This window comes from Rhinolophus hipposideros (genome assembly GCF_964194185.1).
Source record: "Rhinolophus hipposideros genome assembly, chromosome: 2".
Taxonomy (NCBI): Eukaryota; Metazoa; Chordata; class Mammalia; order Chiroptera; family Rhinolophidae; genus Rhinolophus; species Rhinolophus hipposideros.
The window spans coordinates 57,328,831-57,354,917 of NC_138048.1; the positions used below are offsets into that span (position 1 = coordinate 57,328,831).

Consider the following 26,087-nt stretch of genomic DNA (forward strand, 5'->3'; position numbering starts at 1 on the left):
CCATGAATTGGTGTGTCTTCCAGTTTTTTTCGTGTAGTTCATTTCTAATTTCATAGCACTGTGATCAGAGAAGACAATTGGTATGATTTCAATGTTCTTAAATTTATCAAGACTTGTTTTGTGGCCTAACATATGGTCTATCTTGGAAAATGTTCCATGTGCGCTTGAGAAAAATGTGTATTTTGCAGCATTGGTGTGAAATGGTCTGAAAATATCGATTAAATCCAAGTGGTCCAATGTATCATTTAAGGCTTTTGTTTCCATATTGATTTTCCATCTGGAAGACCTGTCCCTTGTTGTCAGAGGTGTGTTGAAGTCCCCTACTATGATAGTGTTACTGTTGATCTCTGTCTTTATGTCAGTCAGTATCTGTTTTATATATTTAGGTGCTCTTATGTTGGGTGCATAGATGTTTACTAGGGTTATGTCCTCTTGTTGGATTGATCCCTTTATTATTATATAGTGCTAATCTTTATCTTTTAATGTGTTCTTCATTTTAAAGTCTATTTTGTCAGATATAAGTATTGCAATTCCAGCTTTTTTCTCATTTCCATTTGCATGAAATATCTTACTCCTACCCTTCACTTTCAGCCTGTGTGTGTCTTTTGATCTGCGGTGAGTCTCCCGTATACAGCATATACAAGGGTCTTGCTTTCTCATCCACTCAGCCACCCTATATCTCTTGATTAGAGCATTTAATCCATTTACATTTAAAGTGATTATTGATAGGTACATAGTTATTGCCATTTTTAAATTTGTAGTTAGATTGTTTTTATCTTTCTTCTATTTACAGTAGTCCTTTTAGTATTTTTTTTGCAATGCTGGCTTGGTGGTAATAAATGTCTTCAGCTTATTCTTTTCTGGGAAGCTCTTTCTCTCTCCATCAACTTTAAATGATAGCCTTGCTGGATAAAGCAATCTAGATTGCAGGCTTTTGTTTTCCATCACTTTGAGTATCTCCTGCCACTCCCTCCTGGCCTTCAATGTTTCTGTAGAAAAGTCGTTTGATAGTCTTATGGGAGTTCCCTTGTATGTAACCCTCTGTCTTTCTCTTGCTGCTTTTAGGATTCTCTCTTTGTCTTTAAGCTTTGCCATTTTAAGTATAATGTATCTTGGTTTGGACCTGTTTGGGTTTATCTTGGTTGGAACTCTCTGCACTTCCTGGGCTTGTATGTTGGTTTCCTTCATCAGGTTAGGGAAGTTTTCGGACATTATTACTTCAAATATGTTCTCAATCCCTTGCTTCCTCTCTTCACCTCTGGTATTCCTATGATGCGCATGTTGCTGCGCTTGATGTTATCCCAGAGGTCTCTTAAACCATCTTCATTGTTTTTTATTCTTTTTTCTTTCTGTTGTTCTGTTTGGGTGATCTCTGCTAACTTGTCTTCTAAGTCGCAGATTCGATCCTCTGCTTCATCTAACCTGCTGGTAATTCCTTCAAGTGAGTTCTTAATTTCGGTAATTGTGTTCTTTAGTTCTAACTGGTTGTTCGTTATGATTTCTACATCCTTCTTTATGTCGTTTCTAAGCTCCTTAAACATTCTTATCACCAGTGTTCTGAACTCTGTCTCTGATAGGTTGGTTACCTCTGTTTCATTTGGTTCCAGTTGTGGAGGTTTCTTCTGTTCTTTTATTTGGGACATGTTTCTTTGTTTCCCCATTCTGGCTGACTCTCTGTGTTTGCTTTGATGTATTAGGTAGATCCCCTGGAGTTCTTAGTTCTTGCTGGGTTATCTTATGTAGTATGTGTCCTTTATATTTGACTTGCACTACTTCGTTTTTCTCCTCTGTGTGTGCTCCAAAGATGACTTCTGTGTTGTGTATATTGTCCTGTTAAAGAAGATCTTTAATTGCTTTTTGCTTGTGAGTAGGTGGGGTTAACTCCTAGGTTGACTAGTTGTGAGACTTGGCTCTGCCCACTGCAGGGTGCTCTGCTGCGTGAGGGTTGACCACTTAAATGTGGTTTGGCCTCTATGGGCTCTTGTGCCTGTAGAGAATTCCCTCTGGGTGTGTGACTTGTAGGTCACACCTGGTAGAACTCTGGTTTGGTCTGGAGTTGGCCTCTGGATATGTTGAATCTTGTGCCTCTTAAGCTAGGCCCTTCAAGTAATCTTTTCACGTGTGTCTTAGCTGTTCTGCATGACGAGCAAAGAGTTCTTTGATGGGTGATATGTCCCGTTTGTGATAAGATACGGAGGAGAACTCAAAAAGTCGCCCTGCTGCCGCCATTCCTATGATGTCCGAATTCATGTTTTATTGATCAATAACAATGAGTTTTTTTAAATCTCTTTATAGTTTAAAACAGACTAAACAAAATTTACGTTTACCATAAAAAAGACTACTGATGTGAATATTAATTCTTCTGATATGTGGCAAATCGATCCATCTACAGACATCCTCCATAACTAAAGCATAGAGCAAAATATCTTAAATTGAGTAAATTTAATTCCAATTCGTTAAAAATATTGCACCACTGCATGCTACATAGAGAGCAGTGTATTAAGTGGTTTAGAAGGAGATTTATAGTGTCCCTGTTGTGGTTATTAAAAATTTTTTATTAAGGAGAATCAAAGTTGTAAGTTTAGAATGAAATACCTCAATCAAAGGAGTGTGGTAGAGCATTTTATGTGTTGTATTTAGCATCTGTCTTATGTGTTGGAATAACTTTTAATAACTTTGTATTCTGCACATTCTAAAGCCTGGTAGTAAAGTTGTTGGAGTGAGCATATAGACTCCCATCCTTTGGAAACTCGTATGTTTATACTCCATCGTCAGAATTAAAAGCAAAAGGAACAAGAAGAAATGAAGAGAAAATAAAAGACAAAAATATTGAAAATGTGAATTAGAGGTGACACAGCATTGGCAGCTTATTATTTTGATTAATCATAAAAAAACAACAAACAAACCAAAAAAAAAAAAAAAAAAGCACTAAAGCACATAGATTCAATTTCCCAGAAAACAGATGGCTTCAAAGAGGGGTAGAATGAACTTGGAATGAAGCACATGTATCCGTTCTCACCAAAGCCAAAATGGCCACATATTTTCAGAGTCCTATAGATTAACCTCCCGCCCTTTAGGATGGAGTTTGAGAACAGTGAATGTGAACTGGAACATGACCCTGCCGCTTTCAAGCTGTGAGATGTTGGCTTGGTACCGAGCCTGGTTTAGAAATATTTGCCTTCATTCTGTCCTTTTTTTTCTTCATAGCTTAACCAGCTGGAAAAGGCAGTAGAAGCAGCCCACACATTTTTCATGGCCAACCCTGAGCACATGGAAATGCAGCAGAACATTGAGAATTACAGAACGATGGCTGGCGTCGAAACATTCCAATTGGTAGATCGAGAAGCCAAACCACACCTGGTGAGCTCTGCAGACCCCTGCCCGAACCATGTGAAGCTTAGTGCTCCTAACTTTCATTTGGCTCTGAGCAAATTGCGATCTCAAATTGATTCCCGATTTACAATATAGTAACATTTTTATACTTTCAGAGTTCTCAGATGAAATATTGTAATTACCAGGGTTGAAAAATTTGAGAGACAATGAAAAGTAATTTAGAAAATCAGTATGATATGGTGAAAAGTAGAATATGATATAAATATCTGTAACCCTCTCTAAGCTTCAGGTCCCCCTCCGATACTTGTTATTTTACACATATGCATAGGACTTGAAGCTAATGTGAATTGCTCAGGTTACACTGTGGTTTCCTGGCTTCAAGCCCAGTGGTTCTTCCATTGTACCTGTACTTTAAAATTGTTTTTGTTGTTAAGACATATAATTATTTATTTAAGTGAAATCTTATTTAAAATCACAGTAGTTGAAATGGCTTCTTTTACAATTGGAGACGTCACTATTATCAACATGTTGCCTCTAAGATGATTAAAGAAAAGGGTAAGATAGGAAGAAGATTTTAGATGGGAGCCTTTCTTGTTTGTTTGTTTGTTTTTTATGTTGGGACAGGCCTGGAAACAGTTGTCATGTCCACCCCACATCAATCCTTCTGCATTTTGTTGCATGGCCCTGCTTGCATTCAAAGGGGTTAGAAAGTACAATCTTGAATGTGTTCAGCAAGAAAATGAAATTGATTGGTGCCACAGAAGTTGGCTTGCTCTCTAATCTCTTCTCATTTACAATTAGTTGAAGGCAGGGAAGTTAAGTCTAATGAACCCTGATATTCAAGTACCCCGTGGGTGCTCTTTGGGGAAAAAAAAAAAAAAAGATTTGTTTGTTTGTTTGTTTCTTTGCAGGAGAGTTACAGTGCTGGAGTTAAACATTATGAGGCTGATGGCTTTGAGCTGGCTATCAAGTACTTTGAACAAGCTTTACGAGAATATTTCAGTGAAGATACGGAGTGCCGAGCGCTGTGTGAGGGGCCTCAGAGATTTGAAGAATATGAGTACTTAGGGTATAAAGCTGGTCTCTATGAAGCTATTGCAGGTAAAGTTTGTTTTTTTCCTTTATTTATTGTAGGATTACAGAAATACTACATGCAATCTGTAAAAATATTCCAACAATACAGAAGTAAGTATATATTGTAAAAAGTGAAATATTCTCGTGTATCTAAATCATCTACTTTCTATAGATAAATGTATTAGTTGAAATTTCAGTGATTGTCCTCTAAAACTTTTCCACCATAATATCTAAATATGTACATATTTATTTATAATTATTTTACTTTTTATAAGAATAGAATAATACTACAAATACTGATTTCAGCATATTTTTGTTTTTATTTAATGCTTAGCAATATGTTGTGGACTTCTCATGTAAGTACATGTAGATCTACTTATTGTATTTAATGGTTGCATAATGGTGCATCATATGGGGACAGAGTCATTTGTTTGACCAATCCTTTAGTGAAGAGTATTAAAGAAGTTGCTGTTTATCGTAATTATAAATGATGTGTACTTTTTGTATACTTAAAAGAGTATTATGTATGAAAATTTAATACAAAGTGGTATTTAAAGTAGGAAATATGCATTATACATTAATTGGGGAGATTGGCAGTTAACCATTTATGGTAGGTAGGAAATGAGTTCTCTGCTGCTTATGAAATAAAACACAAAAATACATTCTAGCTATATGAATAATATTATTGTAAAAAATAAAACTGTTAGAAGAAAATGCAGGGGGTTATTTGTACAATACCATGTTTCCCAAAAAATAAGACAATCAGCTCTAATGTATCTTTTGGAGCAAAAATTAATATAAGACCCAGTCTTATTTTAATATAAGACGAGGACTTATACAGTATAAGACCGAGTATAATATAACATAGCATAACATAACATAACATAACATAACATAACATAACATAACACCAGGTTTTACATTAATTTTCACTCCAAAAGACGTGTTAGAGCTGATTGTCCGGCGAGGTCTTATTTTCGGGGAAACAGGGTAGTAGGAGAGGAAAGCTCTTCTTAGCAATACAAAAGACAAGAAATATAAAGAAAAAGGTAGACTGTACATAAGATTTATAACCACTAGAGATATAGTAAATCAAGCTGATTTACAAATGACAAATGGAAAAAAAATTGCAAAGAAATTACAGGCAAAGAGCTAATATCCTTAATATTTAAAAAGAGCATGTAAATTATTATTAGTAGTAATTTATTTGTTATTTATTAGCAGTAATAATAACATTTATGTAGCAGTTAAAATATACAAAACACTTCTTTATATCTCTTTTAATCCTCTAAATAACTCCTTGTGTAGATACTGTTGTTATTCCATCTCTTCTTCATTTTCTAAGTGAGGAATCTGTACCTCAGAAAGGTACAAAAAGGGTAAGCAGTGTGATTTAAGGTGAAGCTGGGAATCACGATGGCTTTTCTCACTCTAAAGCCCATGCTTTAAAGGTCTATACAACTGAGAAATGGGGAAAAGGTAATTTATTCAATAAAAAATGTTTAACAAATATTTGTTGAGTGCTTATTGTGTTCCAAGTTACCAATATATGAAAAACAATGTTCAGCTTCACATATACCTGTAGAAATGCAAATTAATGAAGTTAATATGCTGTTCCTAACTGCCAATGTGTTCTGCCTTGATAAAAAGCACCGCTCAACTGGTAGCTCAAACCAAATGCCAAGAAGTTACCTTGCAATCGAAAATTTCTTCCATTCCTATTCCCCTTTGATTTGTTACCAGACTTTGATAGGTGCTACCTCCTAGTAGCATTTAAGATTTTCTGGTTCTTTCCACCCCTTTCTCTCACTCTCGTTTAGATCAACAGTATATTTACACTAAACCACTGTGATTGTCTCCTTTCGGGTCCTATGTCCTGTTCAGGTTTTATTCTGTACCTGAACAGAGCAGTCCTTAAAAAACAAACAAGCAAACAAAACAGTCTGCTCACAGACATGCTGGAAATCTCCAATGGCTTCTATGGCACTTGGAATAGAACCTAAAACCTTTATTAAAGACTTTCATGACTGTACAGCTGTGTGTGTTTTCATCCTCTCTCTCTCTCTCTCTCTCTCTCTCTCTCTCTCTCTCTCTCTCTCTCTCTCTCTCTCTCGTTTTTGTTTTCTCTGTAACCCATCCCTACTGCACTTCTTTTAATTCCTTGGATATGCTAAGCTTATTTCCACTTACCGACCTTCAAAATGGTCTTTTCCTCTGTCACTTGGCTAATGCCCTGTCTTGTTCAGTGCTTAGTCCTCACTCCGTGCTTAGGTACAGTAATTGCCAAATAGTGGGTGCTTAGTAAATATTTGTTAAATGAATGGGTTGAATGAATGAAGGGGATGATCTAGCCATCAATCATACTGCAGAGTTTAAAAGGGATAATAATACTCCATGTTTGTGAAAATGTAGGCCATAAATTGTTCAAGTCCTTCAGAGGGGCCATTGGGGAATAGCTCATTAACTTAGACGAGGAAGTAAGAGTGAAAATCAGTGAGTCAAATGACAAATTTGCCACGCACTCAAGTTACCCCAAATCAACTCAATTCCCCTAAAATCAAAATCAGTATCTGAATTATTGAGGATTTTTTTCCACAACATTGTGTTTCACTGGGCCTCTGCCAGAGCCATTTGCCTGCATTTTTGTGAGCACAGCTCATTTGAATGTCAGTCTCATGTGTGTTTTACATTTCAATCGCTGAATATGTCTCTACACTTAATCTTTTATTTGCAGATGGGCAGGCTTCTCCTTTATTATAGTTCATAGTCTTGTGGTTTTGTGGGGATATATATCCTGCCTCCATTTGTATATTTGCCTCTATACCTGCCTCTACCAGTGGGCACTTAAACAGCCTTTCCAAATGTTCTAGACCTAGTTTAGGAAAATTGACTGCCAATGCCCCACAGATTAACATTTAGTAATTTGCTCAAGGTCACCACAGTATGTGGGTTGCTGGAAAAGAATAGAGGTCTCCTAACTCAGGCCCTTAATACTTAACTTCTAACACCATGACCCCCACTTCCAGTAAATAAAAGTGATTAAAAAAATAATGGCCCCTTTATTTCAATCCAAATATTATATATTATAGAAATATATAGTAAGTCTTCTTGGGAATTTGAAGCATATCCAATTTATTATGAGAGGTAAATTTTTAAAAGTATTCCCACACAGTATCTTGGGTCTCAAACTTATTAAAAACATATTAATTGCACAACAACATTTGATATAGAAAAGGAGCAAGGGATACTATTACATAGTTAGTATTCTAACTATGTTAATTCTTGTTTGGTTCAAAACTGTCCTAAATTAGGAGTAAAACTGGCTTTTAAAATACAGAATGTATTTAGAAAGCCAGAATATTTGAATTTTAGAGTTAGAAGAACATTAAAAATTGGAGAAAAATGCAAATGGCTTCTGATTGCACTTGTTTATTATTAGCAGTGCTTGTTGAAAGCCCTAAAGGCTATCAAAATGTCACTTTTATTTTGCTGCTATTCATAGCTTGCTTTGAAAATACTTTTACTCGAATTTTGAGTTCTTGGTGGGTGTTTCCCACCTTTCCTTTTTGCTTGTCATTTGGAATTAGGAGGAGTGTGTATTAAAAGGTAAATGGCTAATTAACTAGGAGAAAACAGTTGAGGGTTGTTTGTTGTTTTCTTAAGAAATAAAATGACTAGCTATTTATTTCTAATATGACAATCAAATAAACAGAACTCATTCGTTCTCCCACATTCCCCCAACTGGAGTTAAGAACCAAGGGATTGTGGGGATTCTTCTAGCAGTGTTATATGGGGTTCACTTGGCCACACTATATGAAAATTAACACATTTTCCTTCACAACAGAAGATTTATATTTTCTTCTTGTTGTGTTTTGGGCTCTGTCTTCAAGGTCATCCGGATACAAGCTAAACTCTGCCTAACAGAGAACCTTATGAAAGGAGGCAGTTGTGGTAAATTAAATTGTACAGTCATGAAGTTAGATGATTTTATCATCAATCTCAAGGGAACCCACTCACTCAGCACAAGCATGAATGAACTGTTCTGTTTCTGGAAAAGACTAGCTCCATCTTCATTACAAAAATCGAAGCTGAGGAAGAATGTAGGAAGTACTTTTTTTCTCTGGCTCATTAGCCACTGTGTTCCCTCAGCTCATGCTTGGATGAGCTAGAACCCAGCGCGAAAGGGAGCAGGAAACCCCCACACTTTCAGATCTTGGCCTGTTTGCAAGCAAGAAGAATGGAAACAAAGAAAGGAGAACAAAAGCGAAAGAGGCAAAGTGCTTATTCAAATTCTTTAGCTTTCATCCTTCTCCTACCATGCTTCCCCGAGAATAAGACCTAGCCAGACAATCAGCTCTAATGCGTCTTTTGGAGCAAAAATTAATATAAGACCCGATCTTATTTTACTATAAGACCGGTCTCATATAATATAATTAATATAGTATAAGACCAGTTATAATATAATACAATAGCATATCATATCATATCATATCATACCGGATCTTATATTAGGTTTTGCTCCAAAAGACACATTAGAGCTGATAGTCCGGCTAGGTCTCATTTTCGGGGGGGAAACGGTATTTTACTAGTCCCTAGGGTATTAGGATTTACAATGTCCAGGTGGTAGACTAATTTGTAACTAGGTAGAATATGTTCCTAATCAATAGATGCAAAAGAATAATTTTGTTTCCTTTTTAGGAAAAAGTTGCTTGAAAATGTTAACAAGCAGAAAGTATTCCTTTATTTCTCTGCAATGAACTCCCCTCCTTACAGGGCAGTTCCTTCCTATCAACTGGTCCTAAGGTAACCAGGATCTGAATGTTTGATCCTGCCTCCGGGACACTTCAGGCTATCTAAATATCCAAAGAGTAGCCCTAAAGTTGCTAAATATAAGAAAGTCCGCTGTTCATCTGTTTGTTTGTGGGGTGAAATGGCCTGTCACTTTCAGGAGATGTAGAAAAAAGGATACCTGGGAGAGAAGAGTACAGTACGGAGAAAAGATCGGGAGCCAGAAGATTTGGAATCTGCGATTCATTACTCTAGTGATCACCAATTAGGAGTCCGTGGCAAGTCACTTAAGTTTCTTTGTGAAAAGGATTTCTGGTCATGAAGTGAGGATAATACTGGTATCATTCTCAGAGTTTGGTGAGATGAGGCATGCCCTGTGGAACTGTGGCTCTGACTGAAGTCTGGACATTCAGCAGACTAGAGGGACCCACTTGTCGGCTCCTGTCTTCCAGATCATTACATGCAGGTGCTGGTTTGTCAGCATGAATGTGTGAGGGAACTTGCCACCCGCCCTGGCCGACTTTCACCGATTGAGAATTTTCTTCCCCTGCATTACGACTACCTACAGTTTGCCTATTATCGAGGTAAAGCGTGGGTTATCCGTGAAAACCTTTGAGGGAGGGGCAGTGTTGCTTATCATTGTAGAATTTCTCATCTCACATCACTGCAGCTCAGGACAAGAAGAGCAGAAGGTGAAATTACAAGTGGGAAAATGCTGTAATAATGTCCTGAAAATTATAGTAGACTGACATTTTATATGATTTTTTTAAATTTTATGTTTCCAACTTAATTTAAAAGGTAATATATTCACAAGTTCAAAGACCAAATATAAAAAGCCTCTCTTTTTTCCTTTTCCCCACAACCCAAGTTCATGCCCTACAACCCACTTTCTTATATATCCCTCCAATTTTTTTTATAGAAACAACACATACACACACACACTAACACACACACATACTGACTTATTTTCCCCTTCTTATACAAAGAAGATAGCATATTATTTTCACTGTTCTCTGCCTTGTTTTCTTCACTTAATAATACATACCGATTTTTTTTTTCAGTAGGTTAGACCTGTGAAATTACCATTTGCTTAGGTCAAATTTTGGTAATTTTGTATGGTTCAACCTAATTATATCAGTACGTAAAGATCTTCCTCCTTAATTTTTCTTTACATCTGCATATTGTACTATAATTTATTTCATATGACTCCTTACTGATAAGCATTCTGTTGTTTATAATATTTTGCTGGGATAATCAACAATTAAATGAATAAAATTTTACATATGTCATTTCACATTTGCACATCAATATCTATAGGATAATTTTCTAGAAATACAACCACTGCGTCAAATGGTTTCTTCATTTGTGATTTTGATCAATGTTGCCAATTTTTTATCCACATGGAGTACATTTTTCATTGCTCATCAGCAGAATGCATTATCAATCCCCAGACATTCCCCAATCCATTAGGTGAAAATTGATATCTTAGTATAGTTTTAATTTCCATTTATCTTATTAAGAAACCGAGAAAGAGATTGAACATTTTTTCTAATATTTAAAAGCAATGAATAGGATTTGGATTACTGAAATTGGTCTTAGTGATCATTTTGCCAGACTCAGCACAAAAATGAGAATTAACTCCTAAAATTCTACTCTGTTTCCCTGTATAAAATAATGTAGGTTGTCGACAGACATCTTCCGGTGGAAACTTTGGATAATTTACACAAAATAACTAGCACCAAAGCAGACCAACAGTAGTACCTTTGGAATACCTGAAATCGTGTCCTTCCTTTTGCCTGCCAGTATTTCTGATTAACTCTGCCTCACCTTATCTTCCCTCTTCTTGATATTTAATGCTGACCTCTCAAGGATATTTTGACGTATCTCTTATAAATTCTTTAGATAAACCTAGGCTGACTCTAATGCAAATACTACATCTTTCAGTTGGTGAATATGTGAAAGCCTTAGAGTGTGCCAAGGCCTATCTTCTACTCCATCCAGATGATGAGGACGTCCTAGACAATGTGGATTTCTATGAGAGTCTGTTGGATGACAGCATTGACCTGGCATCCATCGAGGCCAGAGAGGTGAGACCAATGTCCTGAGAAGAAATTCCGCATTCTGCTTAGGTGCTCTGGGGAGAGTTGGGAAAAATAAAACACTGCTCATAAATATGTCTAACAATTTAGTGAAGTTTCTAGAACTCATTTTTTTAACTTTAATTATTAATGCCAGAAGCATATTTTTCTCATATGTGCTAGCTTGTAAAAATCTGTTGACATGGACACAATTTTTGCAGCTCTGAATATGGGTTTTTTGTTAGTTTGTCTTGTTTTGTTATTTTTTTGTGTGTGTGTATTTTTTTTTTTTGCTTATTTGTCACTGTCTAATGAAAACTACTTCCACTTGAACATTTATCATATCTCTTAACTGTTATTTAAATATGAATTTTTCTTTCATTTTTTCTCTCTAGGACTTGGCAATGTTTGTGAAGCGTCATAAATTGGAATCAGAACTAATAAAATCAGCTGCAGAGGGTCTGGGATTTTCATATACTGAACCGGTAAGAGCAAAGAGGAAAGAGGAAATGTTTTTTAAAAGAACCATTCAATGGGCATTTATTTATGCTTTTATTTCTGAGCCCCACTTGTTGAAGCTTCTAATTCCCTACTAAATTATCAAAAACTGGGGAGGTGTAGGAAGTTATTTGCTCAATATAAGTGATAAACTTTAAAAGACTTTAATAGATTTCCATATCAATGAGATCCTAAGTCAAAAGCAAATATATTTAGGTAGATGTGTTTTGTGCATAATGCATTTGCCTCAGGTGTGTTTTATTTTCTGAATTCTGGATGCAATATTTTGTATTTTTAAAAAACATTTCTCTTAAGTATTTTAAACATTAAAAAGACTTCAAAAAGAATAAATTCAATCACAATTGTACTTCCCAATGTGCTGACTTTTCTTTACTTGTTCATGTTTCCTTTTCATCGTTGTTCATATGAAGACATACCTTTGGCAGAACTAGTACGATGATATAGATAGAGTTCTGTTTTGATTTTTATTTAAGAAATCATAAGGAATCGCTATATTTTTACAGCGTCTAAAAATATTTTTAGCTAATCCATACATAGAATTGATATACAAGAAACTCTTCTCCTGATTTGTTTTGTGTTAAACTTAATGCATTACGCATTTTTCTCTCTGTGGAACTATACCATTTGAATAAATTCTCAAAACGGGATTACTCTGCCATCAAAAGATATGAGAAGTTTTAAAGTTCTTGAAATTGCTTTTCTAAGAGTTTCCTGACATCTTTACTGCTCGTGGCAGTGCGTAAAAGTACTAGTTTACTATAAACATTTCAGCAATGAGAAGTAATATTTTAAAACCACTGGTATTCATCGTATACAAAATTGTACATCATTCTTGCTTTAATTTGTATTCCTTTTATATGACCAGAAGAAATAAACTTTTCATTTTTAATTATTTTATTTACTTTTTTAAAAGAATTTTTATTAATTTTTTTTCTCTAATTTGAATTATCCGGACACACTATTGTTCATTTATCTGTTGGTTACTATATACATTCTTTATGTGATTTACATGTCATATGTTTATAAAAAGCACTATTGGTAACACACCCTAAAAAAGTATGTTTATTTTTTTATTTCTGTCTTAGTTATATCATGTTTTCTTTGCATATTTTAAAAATTAGAATAATTTCAGTATACCAATTCTAATGTAACATTCCTAATAGTTTTATCTGGTCCTACTTATGATATTTTTTCTCAAACCTGTGTTATCCCAAAAGACCCCAGAAAAAAATGACTTAGTCACTTTATTATCCTGTACAAATGGTTAATCAAACTGGACTTGTTTATTTGTTTTATTCGTAAGGCATAGGAGAGTAAGTCTGAATGATCTTTCAAATGTCTTCCTGCCACCAAATTCTAAATCACTTTCTTAGACAAAAGATTGGATGCCCAGTATAATTCCATGCTATTTTTACAAAATCGACTTGTGTATCATTTTGTCTTTGCCAAAATTCTATCAACCATAGCCTTTTATTAATTTTTTTAAAATAAAAGACAAATATTGTATCTTTATATAATATGTAAGTTTCCTAACATTTTAGGTCTTTTGAGTGTTTTAAGGGTATTTTATTTCTGTAAGTGATGTTTTGGTGACAAAACTACTGAGTTATTTATTTTTTTAATTAAAAATAGAATTATTGGATCCGATATGGAGGACGGCAGGACGAGAATCGGTGAGTTCTCCTTTCACAACACCAACTGTTTTATTTTATAAATTTTTTCAAAGGTATGCATTTAAAAAAAAATTAGATAAGGTTATCAGATGGGAGGGGGCTTAGGCGAATGGGTGTAAAAGGGAAGGTATTAAGATGTACAAATTGACGGTTATTAAAACAGCCATGGGGATGTAAAATACAGCATAGGAAATATACTGTATTTTGCTGTGTATAACATGCTCCCATGTATAATATGCACCCATATTTTTGGTCCATACTTTTAGGGGGAAAAATCTTTAATTTTAATTTTTTAATTCAAATTTTTATTTGTTTACATGTAGGTACTTATTTTTTGTATTATAAAGGAATTTTAGCATGTATTTTTTTAACATATTATGGTACAAGAAATATTATGTAATAGATAATTACAAAACACAAGAACAGATACAAAGTACAAGAAATTTTATGTACTGGTAACAAGTTTACGGTATTTACACATTATAAAAGGCCAAAAACTCCTCGTCGTTGCAAGTTCATCATGAGTTCAACAAAAACGATGATCATTTTCCAGGGTATTATTTTGAATACGGATATTGTTATTGATTTCTAGAGTTACACTTTTAACTCATAAGCATAAATAAAAGACTTAAAAACATTTATATAGATACGGAATTAGTACTACCCATGTATAATGTTCATCCTTAATTTTCCCTCGTAAATTTGGACAAAAAAGTGTGCATTATACATGGCAAAATCCGGTAGACAGTAATGCTGTAATAACTATGTGTAGTGTCAAATGGATACTAGACTTATCGGGGTAATCACTTCGTAAGTTATATGTCTAATCACTATGTTTCCCCGAAAATAAGACCTAGCCAGACAATCTGTTCTAATGCGTGTTTTGGAGCAAAAATTAATATAAGACCCGGTCTTACTTTACTACAATATAAGACCGGGTCCTGTAATGTAATACAATACAATACAGTACAGTACAATACAATACAATACAACACAACACAACACAACACAATACAATACAATACAATACAATACAATACAATACAATACAATGCCGTGTCTTATTTTACTGTAAGACCGGGTGTAATATAATATAATATAATATAATATAATATAATATAATATAATATAATATAGCGGGTCTTATATTATTTTTTGCTCCAAAAGATGCATTAGAGCTGATTGTCTGGCTAGGTCTTATTTTCGGGGAAAAATGGTATGTTGTATGCCTGAAACTAATATAATATTGTATATCAACTGTTTATTTTTAAAGAGAAGAAATACTGAGAGTCATACCTATTATAAGGAACTTAGTTCTATGAATAGGCAAAAACATATAATTTAAAAAGTACCAAACTGGGAATTAGGAGCTCTGGATCCTGGTCTCAGTTGTTCCTGTCATTTCTTTGCAACCTTGAGTAATTTATTTTCTTCTCTGGGTCTCATGATTTTCTTCAAATTAAGGAATTAGATGAGGTGATCTCTGAGGGCTATACCTTCTGTGATTCTAAAGCAGAGAACAGTAGATGCTGTTTTTGATTTATTAGTAGAATAAAACTATGATATTTTCTTGTCAATGTTGCATTCCCTCACTGTGTTTATTTGAAAGCAAGAAGCTCAGAAAGTTTCACTGCAAGGTAAAATGTTAGGTGTTAGTAGTTCAATCAGAAATGAAGATAACTCATTTGTTGAAATGATAGAAGTCAAAAGTCAATTTACATGTTATGAGCAGTTTGAGGAATCACAGAATGTTGGAGTTACATGTCTGAGATTACATGGACTGCCTATTCATTTTTAAATTAAAAAATAGGCCCTGATAAGGCAAAGGACTCTCTTAGAGTCTCACACCGTGGGAGACAGACAGGTCCAGATCTTCTTAATCAAAATATTGTGGTCCTTCATTAGACTTCAAGGTCTCAATCTCAACATGGCCTAGAATTATTACAAGAGATCCAAGAATGCATATGCCCATTTGGGTTTGTTCAATCTGTGTGTATTGAAAGAAAATAATGCTATCACTTGTGTATTCACAAAGTTTGACACAAACTTGTGTCTTCTTTCTTGGAATAGTCAAGAACCACTATAGTAGGACACAATTCATTTCAATTCAAGCATTGTTTAGTGATGAACGCTCTATGTTCAAGACAGTGCAACACTCTGAGGGTTATAAAGATGCACATGATAACTTTTTCCTGCTTTGTTGGAATTCAAAAGCTAATCTTAAGGGGGTCAAGCTGTGGACATAATTAACTGTAATAAAAGTTGCTAAGAAGATTTAGAGAAGTGAAATAGAGCACACACATTGAAGAAATACAGAAGAACTTCATGGAGGCAGTGACATTTAATTTGATCTGAAAGATAGATAGATTTGTGTCCAAAAAACTCCACAACATGGAGTCATAGACTATCTGGGTAAGGTATCCTTTGCCTTTGAACATTTTTATTCACTGGGAAATTGCTATTTCAACTTTTCCTGAATGAACAGCATCCCTTCAGGAGTGAACATGGAGGGGGCAGAAATTCACGGCTTGTCAGTGGGGAAAAAATCATCACCCAAGATAGACCGGGACCTAAGAGAGGGTAAGTATCTGTGCACTTTTACTCTAGAAGGAGGGGAAAGAGAGGATGGGACTTGACCAGTTCTTATTCAGATCAAGGCAGAACCCACTTTCCCTGGAAATAAAGAAAAGGACTAAGCTATTACAGTTCATGAAATTCTGAAAGCAAGGCTTAAAAACAATGTCTCAGATTTGTTTATCATGACATTTGGTTCCCAACAAATGGGCTTCCAGATTTACTCCTTCATGTGTTTGCCACAGGAATCCTATGAGCCAGGCAGGGACTGTATAATCATCGCACTCCTCAGTGGACTACCTGAGGCTGAGAAAGGTCACATGGCTTACTTCTGTCACATAGTGAGTGAGTGCTAGATAGTGTGGACTGCTTATCAGAGGAACTGGAAGAGATAGGTCACATAGGATATTAGATTAGTTAATCCAAGATGCTTGAGGCACATATACCTGAGTTAGAGCTATGAGAGATAAGTGGAATTTAGGTTGAATTGACAAAGGTGTGGAGGGAGCCATTGTAAGATAAAACAAATAGAACAAAGACACAAGGGTAGAGAGAGCAGAACATATATATGCCTGCTTATGTGAGATCAAAATTGTGGAAACATAGGTGGAGAGTTACCAAAATTAGTTTTTAAATAAAGCCAAACATTGCTATAATAATAAATTATTAGCAATAGTAGTACTAATTGCAAAAGTATCTTTAACAATTATTCTTTCTATGTTCATAATTTTTCAAGCAAATTTACACACAATTTAATTTAATACTGGCAGCATTTCATGTGAGAAAAGTTTCACCACTTCACAGGTAAGAAAAGTTTCACGCAGAGATTTGGTGACTTGTCCAAAGTCTTACTGCTCACAATATATTGAGCAGGCATTTGAACCCAGGCTTTTGAATCCAAACCCCATTTTTCCTTCTTCCCATGATGATGAAATATTGAAGTGTCTAGATATCCAAAATGTACCCTATTGATTAAATATTTGCAAGATAAAAGAGGTTTTCAAAAACGTGCATTGAGAAGAAGTCTAATACTCCCTTCCCCAACAAGAAGCTTGTCAGCACATTCCTCTGGCTGATTTGAAAACTATTGGCTCTCTATGGCTCTCACATTTCCCAGCCCTTTCCTTCCTTAGCTTCCAAGTCAGTTTGAGGCAGTAAACAGGATAACATGCTTATCTCATCTGACCTGGACCTCAGTCTGTAGCCATAAAGCCCAAGCTGTTTTACAAGGGCCAGAGAGCTTCGTGGTCAGCCAGAGTTCATGTTGTTTTTGAAGCTGAGAAATCACCCAGGAAGTACATGACCATCCGCCAACACTTTGCTGTAAGGACTTGGGAAACTCCAGGACAGTTGCCAAATTTCAAAGCACTTTTTTTTTTGCCTGGCTACCAAGATATCTGATGTCCAGCAACTAACTAGGAAGACTAATGGGAATTGTAGAACAGAAGACACACAGGATGGAGAAAGGTCACGATTGGCTGTGTTACCAAATTCTATCATTCCTGCAGAATTTGCTTAGTTGAATGCGCTCATGGATTTTAGGATGTTCTCTGGGAATCCACTGGAAAGCCTTCTGTACAGTCACTAGAGAGCTAAATAGTGTCTGAATTAAGAACAGTGCTAGAGGCCAAGTTCCCAACCAGGAAACACTTTCCTGTCTTAACCTTACTGAAAGCAGATGTCAGGGAGACAAGAAAGCATGCATGCTTCACAGAATAGAATGTACTTCAGCCTCTCATTTTCCACAAAGATACTGTCATCTATTCTGGTTACCTAACAAAAGTTAGTCATATTCATATTGGATAGCTCCCAAGCATTAAGATGGGAGTGGCCCAGGGTGACTCCAGTCCATGGAACATGCATGTCAACTTCCTAAAAACATCTGTCATTTATCCATTCTCCTTTCGACCACCAGTTTTCCAAAGGTACTGCTCGATAATAATTCCAGAGTCAGTAGGGTATAGTAGACATAACTTTGAACTTGGAATCAGGAGGCCAGGCTTCCTGGATTGTCTTAGTCGAATGTGCTCTGCAGTGATGGATAACTAGAGACCCCATCTCTCAGAGCCCTATGATCTTCATCTGGAAAACAAGGATAGCAACTTTTGGAGAAGATGAATGTGAAAGTCTTTTGTAAACTTCAGAGGGCTGTGCTCATATAAGGGCTTGTTAGTCAGCATACCCCTGTCATGACTTTACGGCATTGCGATATTTACGGTAAAATGATTCTTGCCGTGAGCCCCAGGCAGAGAACACAAGGGAGTGTTTTCCTAGATGATCCCTCTTTATTGCGACTAAAGAGTGAGACCCAGGCACATACTTTGTGAATGAGAAAAAAATGAAGTTGTGTAACCAACTCTCCTTGGGCCGTGGTTAAGAGTTGGCTGAAGCCATGGAATCAGGCCGCAGGAACCACAACTTATTGGACTACGTTTTAATTTTTATTTTAATGTTTTTCTCTGTCTGGTGTGCTACTAGTCATTTGTAGGCTGGCCAACTTGCATTTTTGAATGACAGGGTTTCTTTTTCTTTTTTTTTTTTCCCCTTTTGGTTATGAGTGGGTAGTTGGTTGTTTTTTGTTAAATGTATGTGTGGGAAATCTCTGTATACAGCTCTATGCTTTGCAGTGATTGAGTCAGCTATATGAAAGGCAGATTTCTAGTGTATATTCTGCCTGAACCTGTTAGGATTTAGGTATTTAAGACTCCATTTGCGTTCTGCTCCTTCATCTGATCTTTGTATGTTACTTATGGCATGGTTGGGAGAATTCTCAATACTTCAGTAGCCTCTTTTAAATATACTCCATTATGCTTATTAAGATGCCTCAGTCAGAATTTAACACAATCTATCAGGGATATTTTACTAATATAATAATCATCATCATAATAATAGCAAATACTTATACAGAGCTTAAGAATCATAGGCATTTTTCTAAATATTTTATTATAAGTTTTAGTAACTTTTAAAGTCATATTTTTAAAATAAGCTTATTATATTTAAAATAATATACTCTCAATATAGAAAATGAGAAAAGCATGGCAAAGTACAAAGCAACCTAGTTTCCTAAACTCTTGATCTGTTTTCCATTTCTATTTGAGTTTTATATTAGAAAATGCTTTTCAGTGGATCTATGAGTATCTTGTCTTTCTTGTTGAAGGAAAATCTATTTTTATATTTCTAAATGGGAGTGTAATTTCCAGATATTGGAGGGACTGCCTCAATTTGGCTATGGATCTCAATCAACGATATAGGTTAGATCATCCTTTCCCAAGCAAACTGTGTTTTATGGTAAGAGGTTCTATGGCGAGGAGCAAAAGTTTACTTTTTTTTTTCTATGAAAAAAATAGCACAAATGTAGCAGCTTACAATAACATACATTTACTATTTCACAGTTTCTAGGCAGCACGGTTCTGTGGATAGCTTAGCTGGGTCGTTGCTTCAGGCTCTATCACAAGGCTTCCATCAAGTTGTTGATCAACGCTGTGGTCTCTTTTAAGGTTTGACTAAGGAATTATCTTCTTGCAAGCTCAGATCACAGAATTTGGTTCCTAAAAGCTTATTAGACTGTGGTCCCTATGTCCTACTTGGTTGTTGGCTGGAGGACGCCCTCAAGTCCTTGGCATGTTAGCTTGTCCAATACAGCCACTTGCTGCATCAAACTGCAAACTTAGAAAGCAACAGACTGAGTCTGCTAGCAAGGTAGAAGTTGTAGTCTTCTGGGATGCAATCGCATAAATTTCATCCCATTACCATTTCCATATTCTGTTGGTTAGAAGCAAGATCTAGGTACTGCCCACACTTGAGGGAAGCAAATGATATAAGCCTATGAATACCAGGAGGCAGTGATTATTTAGGGTTCATCTTAGAGTATCTCTGCCTTTGGAAGGGAGGGAGGAAAAGAGGGAGGGAGGTAAAGAGGGAAGGAGGAGTGAGGGCAAAAGAGAGGAAGGCAGGGAGGGAGGGAGGACAGGAGGAAGGCAGGAAGGAAAGGAAAGGAGGAAAGGAAAGGAGGGAGGATACTGGGCTCAGTTAAGGATGAGAACTGCTACATAGTGTATCCATACTTAGGATTGTCATAATGTCAGTTTACATATGAAAAGTCTAAGAAGTCCTCTTAAATTAACCCAGTACTTCCCAAACACATTTAATCAAGAAACTCTCTTTCCATTAAAAATTTTTCTGTAGAATGAAGTTTGAGAAACATTGAAATTACCCAACAGATTGATACCGAATTGGGAGCTTGTGGGTATATTCCTGCAATCCAAGAAATTTTGTATTTATAAATTTTGATGACAATTTTAAAATATTAAGAGGGACAACTAGTGAGTCATCTGAAAAACCACATTATATCCAAATACTGCCATGAGATTTCATACCTCAGTGGGTATGGGTACCGATACCACAATATTGGCAGCAAGTAATACTTCAATGATTGAAGACTAATAAATAAAGTAGGAGGAACTTATAAATAATGTATTAGGGCCAGATGAAGGTTATAATTCATTATGGTACACTAAGATTTTGTAGTCGTTTTAATAGGGAAAATCTGTGGTAGAACAAATGAGTCATTATATACGGAAAGTACTATAAAGAATGCTAGCTCAAAGGACCTGGGCCAGATCATCTACATACCCATGAAACAGATGTGTACATCATGCCTGGGGATACAGACATGTAATCAAGTCCTTGCATGTGATGTTACAACAGAGGTAGGCACCAATGGCTTTGGAGAAGGTTGGGTCCAGTTGCCGAGAGACTTCTACAGTCTTCTCAGAGGAGAATGCTGTGAGATGCCCAGTCTGCTTTGTAGGAACATCACTGGAATCAAACGATACTATACAAATGTAATGTATTATCATGGCATTTTAGAGAAACCTGGTATTCAGACATCTGCCTTTTTCCTGAATCCATATTGTGTTTATCAAGTTTCCAAATTTGCCATTTGTCTTCTCATTCCTAAATATTCCCAAGGAAACGGACTGTTCTGAACTGTGTATTGAAAGGCATTTGGTTGTCCCCTCTTGGGGACAGAAGTAACAGAAAAAACAGTGTGCTCTGTCCCTGTAGGTGGCCCTCTGCTCTATGAGAACATCACATTCGTCTATAACTCGGAGCAGCTGAACGGGACTCAGCGGGTTCTCCTGGATAACGTCCTGTCCGAAGAACAGTGCCGGGAGCTCCACAGTGTGGCCAGTGTGAGGACCGGAGAGGGCAGGGGGACTGACGGTGCTGAGGGACCCTGCAAATGCTCTGGTTCTGGTCTCGCTTGAACCAGAGAACCGGGCCTGAAATGTCACTTTCTTTAACAAAAGAACGTTGATTATGGAGGCACTTTCACAGCCTTTGGGTTGGGATGACTTCAGTTGTGTCCAGATCTGGATATAGCTAGTGGATCTGGAGTAGTTAGTGATTTAATTCCTAGGACGACAATCACCCACCATGTGCCGTGCCTACCATATAAAGTCATGAGAAAATCCTTTTATTTTAATCAATAGTTAACCAATATATTAATCATTTATAGTCTACCTATTTCTACAAAAAGTGATGCTATTTTTGTAATAAAAATGTAGTGTAAATAAATATCTCCCTTTTGATTGGAAGAATTCATGATACCAGGGTCCTGGAACAAAATGGGGATGGTTCTGAGAATTGCTTTGGTTCTTAGCTTTCTGGTAGGTAAGGCAGAAAGGGAGACCTAACAAATTCATAGTTCTTGTAAAAGCATCTTATATTTTGCTTCCAGGGAATCATGCTTGTTGGTGATGGATACAGAGGAAAAACTTCACCCCATACACCCAATGAAAAGTTTGAAGGCGCCACTGTTCTGAAAGCACTCAAAGTAAAGTTTTAACTTCTTTTCTGTTTGGGTTCCTAAGTGTCAGTCCAAGACCATCTGTGAATGGCAGACACAGGAAAGAGAAGAACTTAAAATATGAGTATAGTCCTATCAGGACACTTGAATGGAGCAAGTATGAAATGGCACCTTGACTGTTTTGAATCCTTCCTTCATTCCTCCACTCGGTCATCAATTTATCAAACTCAATAGTCCCTAAATTTGAATCTGACAAATAATATACAGCCCCCCTGCTCTCAAGGAGCTCATGATCCCATGGTGAAAACATACCCAAACAAGTAGTTATTCTGTATTGAAAGAAGTGTTGTTAGAGAGGAATGAGGGGAGTGGTATGAGAGAAGAGGAGAGACAGTGATTAGCTTTTCATGTTCCTTCAATGATTAGGAAGGGTTTATTCAATGGCCTATTTTTCTAAGCAACATCTGCAAGTCTGTAGTGTTATTTTTCTAAAGCCCTCCAATCAACCCAGTGGTATCTTATGTTCTCCTTTTTCTTAGTTTGGTTACGAAGGCCGAGTCCCACTGAAGAGTGCCCGTCTGTTTTATGACATCAGCGAGAAGGCTCGGAAGATTGTAGAATCCTATTTCATGCTGAATTCAACCCTGTATTTTTCCTATACACACTTGGTCTGCCGAACAGCCCTGTCTGGTGAGCTTCCAGAGTGTGAACTTTTTCCCTTCTACCCACAATGAGATAAGAAAGAAAACAACGCAAAACAAAACTCTATTACATGTTAGACTAATGGTTTAAAAGAGTTCTAAACTTCTAAAACAAAAGAAGCTTACTAACTCTTATTTTTCCCTTTCCTCTTTTTCTTCTTTTTGGTCCTCTAAAGTACCGGCAGACCATCACTCTGCCTATTTTTCCTTTCAAATCCATTTCTCCTACTTTTTCAAGTCATAATAGAATGCTTTTCAACTTTACGTTTTACTTTTCAGGACACCAGGAACCTAGAAATTACAGTCTCCTATTATGTCCACAGTCATTGAAAGGAAGCATAGAAAATGAAGGGATTGTTGAAAGAAATGTTTTTAAAAAGTCCTCCCTTCACTCCCTGCTACCATTATTTCTTCTCTAGATGTTCTCTTCTATCCCATCTTGAGTCAGAGGGGAGGGACAATGTCACAGGACAAGACTTCTACAATTCTACACTTGGGAAGTTTCAGGGGAATCAAATGTTTTTGTTTGTTTGTTTGTTTGTTTGTTTTTACATTTTCCTTTCGTCCTCCTCCTATTACTTCTCCACAGGAAGTACAACCCATGAAATGCATGGAATGTCTGTATGTGTATTTATATCAGATAACTTTTATAGCTGAAGCGGCAGGTGTGACTTGCCCACGTTTTTACATCAAGTTCATATCAAAGCAGGACCAGTCTCTTGACTGCTCATCTAGTGTTCTTTCATCTGTTCTGCTATGATTTCTGTCTCCTCAAATTTGCAAGGGGTACCTGCAATGGAAGAAGGTATTTAGATTGTCAGTTTTGCTGTTGGAGGTTACTGCACTTCTGCTTTCATTCTTCCCTGTTCCCTTTCCTGACAGGTCAACAGGATAGAAGAAATGACCTCAGTCATCCGATTCATGCTGACAACTGCCTGTTGGATCCAGAGGCCAATGAGTGCTGGAAGGAGCCTCCTGCTTACACATTCCGAGACTATAGGTACAGCCAGCACCTGCTTAAAACCAAGCTTTTGTCCAACAGTTAGCAAAAGCCCACGGAAACGAGAAAGCTGATCTGTTTCGCTTGTCATCACATTCATCTCTATAAAGCAGAGGTTCTCAAAAAATCTTTTGAAGCAGTTGCCATAACTAGGAAGTGACTTTATGATCTCATATTTTTATCTTAAAAAACAAGCATGTTTTGTTATATCCTATTTCATAAAATGTCCATTTTGTTTTAATATAAAAGTAAAGTTTATATATACAAATACTTTTTTTTTTTTTTTTTTTTTTTAATGATCACTTGGCTTTCACTGAAACATAATCCCTTGTAGTATGTGTATCTCAGCCTGACCACACGGGGAGATGCGTCTCAACATGCATAGAAATCTCATTACATCAGTTATCATTGTCTGCATTTTATAGATAAGAAACTGGACACGCAGGAGGAAACAAAATGTTTTCTCTTATTGAAAGATGTGTTAGTGTGTAAAGAGATGAGTCAGGAGTTGTAGTCACCATGTATATACCAGTGTGTTAATTATTGCCACTCTGTTCTATGCAGAAACGTTTATTGAGCGCCCCCTATCTGCAAAAGTAGGCTACACCCATTGGAGCTCTCCAGCCAGTTAGGGGAAAAATACATTCATTAGAGTTACTACTACATACAGGTGGGTGCAAAAGTAATGGCGGTTTTTGCAGTTATTTTTAGCCTTTTAAACGGCAATTACTTTTGCACCAACTTAATAGTATAAAAGGGAAGAAGAGAGTCATTAAGTAGTGTGCACGAGTTCAAAGGGGTAGATTAAATCTAATTAGATTTTCCCTTAAGGAAGTGGAATATGAGATGAGCTTTGAACTATAATTAAAAGCTTAACATAAGTGGAATAAATAAATACCCCTGAAGTACTTATTTATTTATGAGCCAAACTACATCTAACTCTTAAGGGTTAGGGAGAGTCAATTATTTCAATGTCTAATTCAAAGGAAACTTACTAATCAGACTTGTCAGTTCATTACCAGTCTTCAGTATCCTGTGGTAATGTTGTTGGAAGGACATGAGAGTATACAGATCGTTTCCCCTTTCTTCTTATAGTGCTCTCCTATATATGAATGACGACTTTGAAGGAGGAGAATTCATATTCACTGAGATGGATGCCAAAACTGTGACTGTAAGTAAACCTATTCTTGCAAATTTGTTCAGCATTTTACATCTCGATCTTGCCATTTTCCAAGGACTCTGACTGTTGAATTTCAAATATTTCTGAGCTCAAGAATTCAAGAGGTGGAAAGAGGCCCAGCAACTTTATACATTATAAAAATGTTAATAAAAAGAAATGGAACCATCAATAAAAAGTTTCAAGTCCATTTTACAGATGGGTAAATTAAAGAATAGAGATATTAAGGATTTGCTCATCATCACGTAGCTAGTGAAGTTAGACTTGGAACCAACACGTTGCGTCTTCTGATTCTTTGTTAAGTAATCTGATGGAAACATAAAACACCAACTCCTAGATAGGTCAGCCAGTAAAGGAACGCGCATGGTCAGGCAAGTAAAGAAAATTTTTACTGTAAAAGAGAAAAGCATTTCGGACTGAGCAAAGACCACTATAGTCTGGGCTGCACGCCTAAAGGAGACTGTAGCCCCGAAGGGGGGGTGCGGGGAGGAGGGTTTTACAGGGGCAGTGCTGACAGGTTAGCATTGTTTGAACAGAAAATTTTGACTGCCTGCAAGCCAGTAGCTGTTTTGTGGCTTTTTCTGTTATCGCAAGTTTGGCTCTGTCTGCAGGTCAGGCCAACAGACATTTTGTTGTTTTCTAGCAGACATGGCTCTGTCTGGAAGTCAAGGTCTCTGAGACCCAACATTCAGAGACCTAACATGAAGTCAAGGTCTCTAACATTCAGAAACCTAACACTCCTAAGTCACCCAAGCCTAGGACAAGTTAAATGATCCTACAGACTAGTTTTTAAGTAACCCGGTGTTGTACATGCTTAGATTGAACATTGGCGTTCAGACTCCTAGTTATCAAAGTTATTATATATGTGTACATGTATGTGTGTGTATGTACATACTCTGTATGTGTGTGAATGTGTGTGTTTACTTGTGACTGCAAGTAAACCCAGATCTGCAAATTGATATGTACACATTCACAGATGTGTGTGACATGACATGCTCTGAGTGAGATTCTAAACATACCTGCATAGGTAAAAATCAAAAGTTAAATTCAGCCACCATCTTCCAAAGCAAACTGGTACCTTTGGAATACCAGTCTACAGAGCACTTATAGACCATATGGCCAGTATCTTTGATCTTCTAGCCAGAGTATACTCCATGGTAGAAAAGAAGGTTTTCCAATTGAAGGTATAATCAAATTATAAATAAATAAATCTCTTTCCTCCATACAAAGTCTAAATAGTTGGAGTATGTATGTAATAAACTTTAAGGATTTTGCATTATATAAGCAATTTCCAAAAGCTTTTCTTAGTTTTATGATTTTTTTCCCACATATTTTGCAGGGTCTTTTTTCTTAATAGT

The 26,087-nt window shown here is 36.4% G+C and overlaps 1 protein-coding gene across 2 annotated transcripts in view; it reads left to right on the top strand.

Annotated features, from left to right (window-relative positions):
• The window catches only part of P3H2 (prolyl 3-hydroxylase 2), a 145,443-nt gene that overhangs the window by 110,228 nt on the left and 9,128 nt on the right, over positions 1–26,087 (top strand). Inside the window, exons 2-13 of one of the 2 annotated variants that reach the window (XM_081068535.1) lie at positions 3,208–3,360; positions 4,245–4,434; positions 9,648–9,779; positions 11,140–11,282; positions 11,669–11,758; positions 13,425–13,465; positions 15,951–16,045; positions 21,107–21,234; positions 21,783–21,878; positions 22,391–22,541; positions 23,435–23,552; positions 24,648–24,723. In XM_081068535.1, the coding sequence (XP_080924661.1) occupies positions 3,208–3,360; positions 4,245–4,434; positions 9,648–9,779; positions 11,140–11,282; positions 11,669–11,758; positions 13,425–13,465; positions 15,951–16,045; positions 21,107–21,234; positions 21,783–21,878; positions 22,391–22,541; positions 23,435–23,552; positions 24,648–24,723 (1,413 nt within the window). Of the gene's footprint in view, positions 1–3,207; positions 3,361–4,244; positions 4,435–9,647; positions 9,780–11,139; positions 11,283–11,668; positions 11,759–13,424; positions 13,466–15,950; positions 16,046–21,106; positions 21,235–21,782; positions 21,879–22,390; positions 22,542–22,971; positions 23,380–23,434; positions 23,553–24,647; positions 24,724–26,087 lie in introns of those variants that run through there. The other variant, XM_081068536.1, reaches the window with a different exon arrangement.